This window comes from Haliotis rubra, unplaced genomic scaffold (assembly GCF_003918875.1).
Source record: "Haliotis rubra isolate DU_JTF1 unplaced genomic scaffold, ASM391887v1 Scf218, whole genome shotgun sequence".
Lineage (NCBI taxonomy): Eukaryota > Metazoa > Mollusca > Gastropoda > Lepetellida > Haliotidae > Haliotis > Haliotis rubra.
The window spans coordinates 758,873-771,733 of NW_025766203.1; the positions used below are offsets into that span (position 1 = coordinate 758,873).

At 40.7% G+C, this 12,861-nt stretch overlaps 1 protein-coding gene across 1 annotated transcript; it reads left to right on the forward strand.

Annotated features, from left to right (window-relative positions):
* The first annotated feature begins 366 nt into the window (after positions 1–366).
* LOC124277097 (matrilin-2-like) lies at positions 367–10,563 on the forward strand. The gene is made up of 5 exons (XM_046712749.1): positions 367–422; positions 2,460–2,517; positions 6,415–6,543; positions 9,575–9,688; positions 9,888–10,563. The coding sequence occupies exons 2-5, from the start codon at positions 2,463–2,465 to the stop codon at positions 10,478–10,480; spliced, it is 891 nt and encodes a 296-aa protein (XP_046568705.1). The 5' UTR covers positions 367–422; positions 2,460–2,462; the 3' UTR covers positions 10,481–10,563.
* The last annotated feature ends 2,298 nt before the right edge of the window (positions 10,564–12,861 follow it).

The following is a 12,861-nucleotide window of genomic DNA, read 5'->3' on the forward strand; positions in this document are numbered from 1 at the left end:
ATCACTTGAAATTCGTTCGAGGACAGCTGAACGTTTTATTTCAGTTGAGAACGTTACTAAATCTCTTGTTAGGCCCTTACTGTCAAACACATGCTATACATGACTCCGACAACCTTGGTCGTTTCTCACGAAATCAACCACTTTGTAAACTGCAGCGAATAAAAACAAACAATTGATCTCCGCGAGCTGGTCCTAATGAGTGGTGTGCATAGGACCAAATACATTAATCATCGTACCATCCAGAACATAATACTTTATCGTTGCTTCGTAAGCGTTTTATCTTGGTAGCTCTCTTAAAACTATTACAATTCAATAGCATGCACATGTTGCTCTGGAGGAAAGGATGCATATAAGACCAAAGCAAAACCTGTCATCAAACTACAGATGCTGTAATACGCGAGGCGACTGTCAGAAAACAAACGGTAAGATGTACACTCACTCATTCAATTCTAGACAAACTTTGAGGATTATAATCATCTCTTTCTATAGGTGTATCATGCTATAGGCAATCTTGTACAGCTGTTGTTATTCTCTCAAGGAAGGGGTTGGTTACTTTAAATTCCGCTACGCTGATCTGAATTTTGAAACGTCTGTCGCCAGTCTGAATTTTCAGAATGAAATGGTATTTTAGGGAAAGACGAGGTAAGATAACGATGAACGGTCCATACGAACAGCGCACGGGCATGGGGTTCATAAAGAATTTCATACAACGCATGTGTCCACCCTGTGCATTGATGCAAGCCTAACGCCTAATGATTTGGCGGAGTTTCTGCAGCGTTGTTGGCGGATTCGAGTGACGTCGCAAACGTCGTTCCGTTTCATCCCTGACGTGTTCAGTGGGTGACAAATCAGGGAATCTCACGTGTCTGGATAACACACTAACATTGCTCTGATTAAGATACAGATGTGCACCCCGAGCAACGTCTGATCAGGCGTAATCATGTAGCAACGCCAATCCATGGCCTTCACAGTTGCAAAAACGGTAAAGCAGCCACTTGCGAAATTCACGTATGTGCACCTCAAAGAATTCAAAGTTCCCTCAATCACAATTACTGGCGTTCTTGCTGCAGCTGTTATTCCAACCTGTCCAACCATTATGGCCCTAGATCCCATTCCATAACTCATGGCCTGACGCTAACTTGACGAATCGGTTAAGATACACATGAGATACACCCATTGCTATTTTTGTCTGCACTCGACGTCAAATGTTCTGGCATCAGAATTAGCCGTCGGGCGGGATGTCGTGCATGGATGCCGTAGATATTGTTGAGGAGTTCTCGCAGATGCAACTCTGTTGTCAGGTATGGTACAGGCCGTAAAGTTTGCTAGCTGTAACCGTTGTCGGATGTGCGAAGTTTCCCAATCCTTTAATACTATAACTTGATTGTCGTGCTAAAACGTCGCCATAAGTGCCAAACTTCCTTTCTGTAGAGGTTGAATCCACAAGGCACGGGGTACCAGACTGACACATACCCATAGCTCTCCATTGGCAATTTTACCCGAGGCATGGAATGTCAATCTTGTTCCAGAGCCAGGGACAGAGGTGTCTTCATTCGCTTAAGCCTGCATTGAGTGGAAATGATACGTGCCTAGTTGTCTGGTCTTTCAAAGTGAATACTGATGGCAATCCTTCTCGAATATGTCGTGGAGCTTGCAAATGTAGAGCGGTTCGAACAACAGCTGCTTTTATTCCTGCCACCATTTATCACACTCCTTATCTGGTTTCAAATCCAAACATTCTTTCATAAAATTAGTTTAGTTTTACGCCGCAGCCAGCAATATTCCAGCTATATGGCGGCGGTCTGTAAATAATCGAGTCTGGACCAGACAATCCAGTGATCAATAGCGCCAGCATCGATCTACGCAATTGGGATACGATGACATGTGTCAACCAAGTCAGCGAGCCTGATCCCGTTAGTCGCCTGTAACGATAAACATGGGTTACTGAAGATCAAGGGGTAGAATAGGTCTTCAGCAACCCATGCTTGCCACAAAAGGCGACTGTGCTTGTCGTAAAAAGGCGACTAACGGGATAGGGTGGTCAGGCTCGCTGACTTGTCATCGGTTCCCAATTGCGCAGATCGATGATCATGCTGTTGATCACTGGGTTGTCTGGTCCAGACTCGATTATTTACAGACCTCCGCCATATGGCTGGAATATTGCCGAGTGCGGCGTAAAACTAAACTCACTCACTCAGTCACTCACTGAAGATCAATTCTAATCCAGATCTTCACGGGTCGAATTACGGATGAAGGCAAACCATGCCAATAACACCTGCCTCTGATATTATATGAAACATCTATCCAACATATATTTTGCAGGACTAGAGGAACACTTTTTACAAGAATCCTGTAATTCCTTGGTAAAAACATATTTTAGTGGTGAGATTAATATTGAGCATGTACTTTTCTATTTTATTGTGTGTGGAAATGATATTATTGATATATGTATTTTACAGGAAATGACAGCCAGATTTGTTCTCCTCTTCCTCGCAGTACTGTCCCTGTACAGCGCTGGTAAGTCGAACTACCTCTAAATAGAGCATAATTTCCTTTGTTTGTGTTGCCTGAGACCGTGGTATGTTAGCTGCAAAATATTTTGACATACTTATATCACAGCGACCGACTGAGCCAAAGCAACACCTGCGGGCCAGGCTACACAGGAAACCGTATTTGGACCGATAACATTTCTCCTAAGGCTACTTTTGACTGATTACCCAATCTTCAAACGCTTTCTTTTCTTGAAAGACGACAATCTGAATCAACAAAAGTGCATCTTGCAGCAGTTTCAAGTCAAGGCAGAAAGCAAAAGCTTTCAGGCCTGAATTTAATTTGAATTATCAACATGATTTCTTAAAGTTTCATTACTAACAGCTGAAGGGATGGTGTAAATACAGCTAGGGTCCATGCAGGAAGCAAATGTACTGTAAGTCCCCATGGTCCCTTGTATGGGGATCTACCTTCAGTTGTTGGCAATATATAGCCTGTTCCTATATTGTATCGTCTTGTATAGTTAAACTGTTTTCAATTTCATTACTAGTTTTTAAATTTCGATCTGTGATAAACTAGTTGTTTTACTGCCCTTCATTGACAGGTTTTAATAATTTACCTGTATTTATTATAAATATATAACTTGATATTGTCACGATATGGCTGACATACTGCCGATGTGACTCAAAATCTTAACTCACTTTTACTCTATGCTTACCGACGATGTATTTAAGGCAGAAAAACAACGGTGTCGGCGACCGAAATTAACATTCATCGTTCAGGGCGAACTGATCTGCTGTTCTATTGACGCACGTCGTCTGTCCCTTTCGTTAAGACGCGAAGTTACCAAGATGAAAAACACATTGAAGATGGTTGACGTTCGGGTTAAATAACGTCTCTATATTATCTGAATGTAATTTGAGATTAGACCATACGGAGGAAGTACATTTTGATCAATACATCTCACATGAAGCTGACTTGTCACGCATCATGATATGTCACGTATGCACCGTTGGGCTGTGGACACAGGCTTAGTTAGCGAACATTTGTTCCGTAGAAAAAAAAATGAGAGGTAATGTTTCCACTAGCCGTAATTTCCATATACGTACATGTTAATTTTGTGTAGCAAAAATAATTATTGTAAGATCCAAGTCAAATTTTGCACATTTCTGAGGAATCATCTTACCTACAATCACATAATTTCTGTTTAATTTTCTGTTGCTAATTTATCGAATGGCAACAGTTTTATCAAGATATGTACAGTGCCGTGAACATGGCGACCTATGAGATTGTCCATTGTGGAACCATACGTAAGTGGATAAATGTGATGCCATTAGCTAAATAGTGGTCGGAAAATTTAACTGAAATTATGTGCGCAGAGCATAGATAATTTCACATTTGCCTGTCAAATTTTACAAAGATCCATCCTAAACTCACTTCATGAAAATTATTTAAGCTTCACTGAAATAACATGTAAGTATATGGGGATTACGTCAAGTAGCCCAATATAACTGGCAGGAGTCTGTAAACACACTGCGCGTTTGCACATGCGATAGCAGTACCAGTTACAATGTATAAATTAAAAGCATTCTGCATGAAAACGTCCACTCGCCCATGGAATGGTATTAACCGTGCTCATGAAAAGCAAAAGTATTCGGTTTAGCCTATTAAACGAAGTAGTATTTATCCACCCACTTAAATACTTACTTCACGACTAGGGCTGCACGGTATTACCGGTATACCCGTAAACTGCAATACGTAATTGTAACAACTACATATCGCGATACGTTTATGACGTACCGGTATACCCATTTAACACCGCACATAATACTTCCGCCGGTACACCTCCTAATTTTAATGGTGAGGAAAAAGATGTATATGCATATTCAGGTAATATGGGTGGTGGTGTGTGGGATTGGGCAGAAGTCTTTCTAAATGGTTGGCAACGGGTCCACTTAAAATTGTCTAAGAGCAAAGTATCGTCGTTTTGAGGAAATCATTAAAATTGAATAAACTAATGAATAAAATCCAGTTTTCATAAAAGTTCTCAAACGTGCATCTAGGTTACTACTTCCATCTTTTCGTGCGATCATGTTATGTAAGTCAAGTGACATCTCGGCTTTCGTCGCCTCGATCTTCATGTTCGGACACGATGTTTAATGAGAAAACATTTGCGTAAAGAATATTTGTCACAGGTCACCACCTAGCACGATACGTCCAATCAGTTCCATAATTTACGTATATATGGCGATTTGATGCTTAACACGTTCAGAATAGCATTATTGTATCCAAATCTTTTGTCTAAAAGTTTTCGTTTATGAGGACGGTATCCATTGCTGTAATATGATTGGCTAACAAACATGATTTTTACCAATGACGAACCTTATAGCAGACTGTTGCGAAAAAGCGTCATTTGAAACCAATCTTTATCCAATAAAATCGCTTCTTACAACTGCAAAAATACTCCTGGCAAGGTTACTGTGTTATTATTGATGATTACAGCTTTGGAACAATATCCGCCATCAAATGAATCTTCTCGAGTGTTGTTCATACGGAGCGTCGAAAACGGAGGCATTTCCCAGTGTTGTGTCATGATACCGGGTGAAAAGCCACGGTTATCGGGAAAAAGGCGACCATACATATTCTTTAATTCATCTTTATATACGTACAAATGAAATTATAAAAGAAATAGGTAAGAGGATATTATGGCATCTTACAAATGGATTAAAATAGCGGGAGTTTACGTGTCCTTCGTGGTTGATATGGACATTTTAAGTGTGTAAAAATGTATTCCTATTAGAAATAAATTTATTGAAGTTGAAGTTGTATTATTTGAACGATTTGATAAACATACCTTTGGTATTTATCAACAGTTGGATTGGACCTAAACATTTTAATGGTGTATGACATAGCGATAATGTTTCACGTGCTGATATTTTCCTTGATAAACGTAGGCTTTTATCTTATTATAAGATATATTTCTCATGGTTTTTGGTTTTTTCATTATTCTATTCAGTATAAAGAAAGTGTACTTTACCTGATACAGCGTGACTTTTGCCAATCGTGAGTGTTTTGTTAAATCATTTCTTTATGAGAAAGTGTACCAAACGCCATTCGTGAAATAAGTAATGTTAATAATACTTTTACACAAAGACATGGGCTCATATATCATTGTTTTCATTATAACGTGCCTTTCAAGATCATGTCACATGATTGTGACTTTAATTAATTTTTCTTGAGTAATACAGATGTGCACAGTAAATTCTTTAACTCTTTAAATTATTTCAAGTTCAACACCCTTTGCTGTTTAAAGAAGTTAAAGTATATAAATAGAATGGGTGGGTCGATGGAGGACATGGTGTAAGCTAGTTTCAGTTGAATTTGTCATATATATGAAATGGGAAATCATGCATTTATCTGCGTTAACTTTTCTTTGAACAGCAGTTACATTTACAAGAAAGACTTGTTGAAAGTTTTTTAATAGTAAAGCGTAGGGCTAGTAATTTTTTGAAAGGACTAGTGACATATAAAATCCACTAGCCCGGAAGGCCAGTTAAAAGTTTTATTTAATGTCGATCCCTGCTGTTATAAATTTATAATATAAACAGAACGATGTTCTGGATTTTCCTGTTTTCACTTTGAAAGAAGCTATGCAGTGCACAATGGTTACTCACATATAATGTGATTCAATATGAAGATAATTAAATATTACCAAGTGGACAGATCTCAATATCTGTTCTTTCACAATATATTGCAATACGTATGGCAATACAGAAGAGTGTCTCACAATATATCGCAATATGAAATTTGGGGCAATACAAAGTCCTATGGAGGACCAAACTTGTGTTGATAATGTTAGTAATCCCGGATATCGCTACATACAGAAATCACTCTATGGTGACGTAAATCTTCATTATCTTTCAGCAACTGCAAAAGTTGTTCACCCATGCAAGAAGAAGCCATGTGCTAATGGAGGAAAATGTATTGAGAAAACACCAACGGATTTCTACTGCAAATGTGCTGCAGGGTTCTCAGGTGGCCATTGTAGAGGATGTAAGTACCGCCCAATACAGATAGAAATAAAAGCCTGGCTCCAACCGGTATTCCGGTTTTAGAACTTCTCCAATGTACCCTCTATCTGTCCTGGTAGATCGGGTTGTCAGGTTGATTGCTCTGGTGATTGCTCATCGTACGTAAATTCATCAAGGTTGGTTTGTATCTACCAGGTTTTAATCCGATTATATTTGTTCCTTTATGTGACGGCTAAATTAGGGTACAATCGGCATTGGCTGGAGGGATGGTGTAAATCCAGCTAGGGTCCACGCAGGTAGCAAAGTCATTGTACGTCACTATGGTCCCTAGCATGGTGATTTCCCTTCATTTGAACACATTAGCGATCTGTATAGCCTATTTATGTATTGTCCAAATAGTGCTATTAGTTTTAATTTCACATGCTAGTTTTAATTCGAGCTGTGATGGTCTCGTTGTTTTACTGTCCTTTGACGACAGGATTTATAATATATACATATTCTTTATCAAATTGGTTGTCGTCACGATATGGTTGAAACATTGCCGATGTGTACTCATGGGTGATTTGAACGGCCACAACCCACTCTGGGTAGGTAGCTGGAGATCTATAGGCCATTTTTACAATGTACTGTTCTTTACTAATGTGTTCTTTTAAATGTCAACTATACTAGCCACATAAAGAAACTGTGCATTGGCAAAATATTATCCCAGTTGATAAGTACGATAACAATGTCAAAGGTACATATAAACTTTAATGGAGGGATCATGAGATCATAACAAGTCGGGAGAATTTCAATTGAAAAGTCAATCACAATGACGTCACGAGTCCACAAGCGGGACAGGGGTCAAACGACCATGTCACAAGCTCAATAAGGGGTATGTCCACCATCGGCATTGGGAACAGCAGTGTATCGACGACGCATAGAGCCTATCAAACGTGCAAGGAAGGCTTGTGGGATGTCACGTCAGATTCCCTCAAGTTATGTTGCAAGGTCAACGACGTTCTCTGGCGGATGAGGAAGACGGCGTAGACGTCGATCCATCTCGTCCCAAACATGCTCTATCGGGGAGAGATCCGGTGAATTTGCAGGCCAAGGCAGTAAGTCAACGTTGTGGTGTTGCAAGAAATTCATAGCAACCCTTGCCGTATGAGGGCAATGTCCTGTTGGACTGTTAACCAAGGGCCATGACGTTGCAGATAAGGAATTGCCACGGGTCGAAGAATCTGATCCCTGTAGCCCACACCAGTTAAGTTGCCCTGAACAATCACCAAAGGAGTTCTTGAGCGTGCTGTTATTCAACCCCAAATCATCACGGAATCACCACCAAAGCGATTCCTCTCCAAGACACAGGCCTGTGCACAACGTTCTCCAACGCGTCTATAGGCACGTTGACGTCCATCACTATGGGAAATGTTAAACCTGGACTCATCTGTAAAAACAACATTTCTCCACTAAAACAAGGGTCTGCGGACATGATTTTGGCACCACATTCGCCGAGCTTGTCGATGACGTTGTGTCAGGATAGGCCGTATGGCGGGACGTCGTGGTCTGATCCCGTGATTACGTAAACGTTGTCGAACTGTGTTGGGGTGGATACGGCGAAGTCCTGGGATGGTTCGGGCAGTCATCACTGCAGTCTGAAACCTGTGGCGAATATGGGATATCCATATGTACTATCTTGGCGTTGTTACACGTGGACGTCACAAACGTGGCCGACCGATGACGTCATTTGTGTTCTGGTAGCGTCTCACCAGTGCAGAAATGGTGTTCCGGTGGCAGGGGGAAATGTGCAGCCATTTGTCGTTGAGACATTCCCCCGCGGACCATCCCAATGGCCTCATGACGTTGTGCAGACATGAGCCTTGGCATGCAATGCGTTTCAATAGCCGTTTAATTTTTTGAACGATCGCAAGGGCAGGGGTTGAGCTTTCCAAAGTGACAGTATTGTGTGGCATTCATTTGCTCTGTTTCTCTTTCCCGGAATGCACGTGCATTCTCTGAGTTTAAATCCGTATGTGTCTACACAGATTTGATAAATTTAGATTTTAAATTTTTGTATGCACAGTTTCTTTATGTGCCTAGTATAGTTTTAATTTATACTTATGGTACTCTAGTAATTGTAGCAATTCTAGACTTGTTAAACGATTTGTAAATAGATAAATATTTTATGATTCTAAGTTATTAAATTAGTAACTCAGATTGTTCGTGGCTGTATCCTCAATTATTTTCAACCTGAGAGGATACGTAAGTCCCAAAACATTCAAAGTAAAATTTTAATCCTCCACTGTTTTACTCGTAGTATTCTTGTCATTTTAATTTGTGGCTAAATTTGCTTACAATTGCCAGCGGCTGAAGGGATGGTATAAATCCAGCTAGGGTCCATGCAGGTACCAAAGGCACTGTAAGTCCCAATGGTCCCTGGTATGGTGATCTACCTTCGGTTGTTGGCAATCACTAGCCCATTTTTACATTGTATTGTCTAAAATAGTTTTCTACTTTTAAAAATAATACTAGCTAGTTTTAACTCTTTTTGTGATACTCTAGTTATTTTACAGTCCGTTGGTGACTGGTTATTTAATTCCTTGTATTTATTGTATGTACAACATTTCTCGTCACTATATGGCTGAAATATTGCCGTGGTGACGTTAAATTCTAACTCACTCACTCTAGTAGTTCTACTGTCCATCGCTGACAGACGTCTTAATACTAATATACTGAATATTTATATCCGAATCCTCGTCACGATATGGCTGAAACATTTCGGATGTGACATTAAATTTTAACTCACTAACTCATCATGGGGGTATAATGGCCCGGTACGTTGCTTATACAGTCGCTGCTCTGTTTGATTGTAGGCATCATTGGAACACGGCCTAATGCAGCTGAAACATTGCTGACTATGGAATCTTAACAAAGAAGAGCTCCATAAAATCTGGATTCTTGGATAAATACAATGAAGTAAATGAATTAAACAATCATTAAGTTTTCCTGTGAAAAGGTTAAGTTATACAGACCACAATGTGCAATAACACGTTATTTATGCCTTTTTTCAGCTGCAGACAAGTGCTTCAATAAACCTTGTAGAAATGGAGCGATCTGTAAAAATGACCCAAATGGATACACTTGTACATGTTTGGTTGGATATGAGGGACGTAACTGTGGAAAAAGTAAGATTCCTCTCTTTTCTTTTCCACCAATATGACAGCAAACTGTTGCACAAAACAACCACTTTATATATTGAGAGTAGCCATCAATCAAAGAAATCATGATGACATAAATATATCAAATAGTATTCATTCTCGAATCTAACAGAATTTGAATCTGCACCAGAGTAAATACTAAAGTGTTCAAACCCTATGTTTTCAGAATGTCGACAGGAGAAACTGGATATCCTTCTGATTGAAGACGTATCTTCATCCATACCCGAAGCACAATACATGGCGATGAAGGACTTAGAAGTCGAACTGATCTCTTACACTCTCATAAGACATAATAGTATTAATGTGGCTTTAATGACGTATTCAGGAAAGGCTGAAGTGAACTTTTATCTGAATAAGAACAAGAACAATAAAAGAGGTGCAATTGCTGCTGTTAATGCTCAGAAACAAACAGGCGGGTCCACTTTTCTCGCCGATGCGATCAGCTTGGCTATAAGTGATGTGTTTGTTGAGAAAAACGGCGACCGTCCAGATGCAGAAAACATCGTTATTTTGTTTACGGATGGCAATAGTAGCAAAAAGTCAAGCATAAGGGACCCCATTGGCGAACTCCTCTCAGAGGCAACAGTTATTATCGTTACTCCGTCATCAGGTGTTCTCGACCTGTCGGATATTAGTAACGTGGCGTCAGCTCCCGATGAAGAAAATGTTTTGTCTTTGAGCGACCCTTTGGCACTTGATGAAATCAAGAAGAGAACCATCTACAGGAAGTGCAATGTGAACGTGGCACTCAGGGAATAGAATTCGTGGTGAACCCTGACATCGAAACTTTTTGTAGAAATAGTTTCATGAATAAAACTGTTGCATAGTATATACCTGCTGTATAATTTCATCTGTTGTTTTTAACGATGTTAGGATTGTCACTTTTCTTTGGCATACATTGACCAGTACGTGTAAAGTCCTCATTGAAAGATAATAGGATACGCGCCATGTGACAGATTCGTAGATAACTATTTCTTCACAATATTTTCGCCAATGGTCATAAGGTCAGCTTAACCATGTATGGCAGTCGTGAAGAGACACTGCGTCGTGGTGAGTGCTGTGTAACGCTAATAACTCTTTTCCCCGTGTTACCCGTGAAGATCAGGGTTAGAATATTGATCTTCAGTAACCCATGCTTGTCGTAAGAGGCGAGTAACGGGATCGGGTGGTCAGGATCGTTGACATGGTTAACACATGTCATCGGTTCCCAACTGCGCAGATGATGCTCATGCAGTTCATCATTGGATTGTCTGGTCCAGACTCGATTATTTACAGACCGCCGTCATATAGCTGGAATATTGCTGAGTGCGGCGTAAAACTAAACTTACTCACTCACCCTTGCATTTGAAAAGCCTTCGCAGTTAAACAGAATATGTTCGTTGGTGAATGCTGTGTTCTAAACTAAACTAAACCTGGTCTTTTTATTGATGCGCCACATGTCATCGTATCTCAATTGCGTAGATCGATGCTCATACTGTTGATAACTGGATAGTCTGGACCATGTTCGATTATTGGCAGACCACCGCCATATAGCTGGGATTTTCTGAGTGCGGCGTCAAACAATAAAGAAACCAAACAAAATCAACTGCTTAACTGATTCGTGACCAGGGCTATATGCACTGGACCACACACGCACGCACACACACACAAACATACATATATGTATGTATATTCCCAGAGAGGGTACGTAAAACCACGTCAGTATGGTGTGTGGCCCTGTCGAAAGAGCTCAGTGTTTGACAGCTTGACCCCCTGAGACTTTCCTGTCCCACAACGAAGCACTGTAATACATGTGGTCTCACCTTAGGCAAGTGAGTGTTTTCACCATTGCCTCTGCTCATCCAGCAGGGAAAGGATAGGTACGTGGTGTGGGGATCACATGGGTATTGACAGCAGGTACGGGACAGGTACGCGGTGAGGGTACTAACAGCAGTCATGGGACAGGTACCTTGTGTGGTGGTCTGATAGGTACTTGAAACAGGGATGGGTGGGTGTGTGATGCAAGGGTCAGGCATGTACTGTTAACAGGTTTCGGGCAGGTTCGTCGATCGCTTAGGGAAGAGATACGAAGACCAGAGATGGGTAGATACTTGGAGCAGGAGTGCTGAGGAATGTGTCATTACATATGAGAGAGAGAGAGAGAGAGTGAGTGAGTGAGTGTGAGTGAGATATTTTAGGCCGCGTTTTGCAATATTCCAGCAATATGACGGCGGGGTACACCAGGAATGGTCTTCAGTCATTGTACCCATGTCGGGATTTGAACCCGGATCTTCGGCGTGAAGAGCCAACGAATCGAACCCGGGGCTTCGTAGCTGCGAATGACCAGTGACCTGTGGGTACTTCGTCCCGCTATGAGATGTTTATTAAGGACGGAGGGCGGTGGGGTAGCCTGATGGTTAAAGCGTTCGCTCGTCACGCCGAAGACTCGGGTTCGATTACCCACATGAGCACATGTTTGAAGCCGATTTCTGTTGCTCCCCGGCGTAAAAACAAATTCACTCACTCATACATCGAACACGGGATCATATAGTCTTGTCGCCGCTGTCGCCCGCAAGAAATGGCTTACAAACATTGCAAACCACCCCTGGATATACAGACCCGTGTCAGTTATATTCGGACACTTGACGTAATTCCCATACACTTACATGTCAATTGAGTGTAGCATAAATAATTTTCATGAATTTAATTTTTGTAAAATCTTGCAAACTTGTGAGGAATCATCTTACGAACAATCGCATAATCTGTTTAATTTCCCATTGCTTATTTATCGAATGGCAACAATTAAATGAACATATGTACATAGCCGTGAGATCCTTAAACATGGCGGCCTATAGGATTATGCACTTTTGAACCATACGTAAGTTGATAATTGTGATATCATTAGTTATATACTGAGTCAAAATAGAAACTTCACATTCTTTCTTTAGGGCACTATAAAAGAACAAGAGATGGTAAGATGGTTAAATTGTTACTATTTCATTGCTGAGATCTGTGTGATGTACTCGATAAACTGACAGTGCCATAATCAGTTCCATTAGGTTACACCGCCGTTCCAAAACATGGGTATACAGAATGTCAAGTCACAAGAATAAAAATGCGAAATTTCTCAGTTCAATATCGTCTATGGCCGCCCCGCGCAT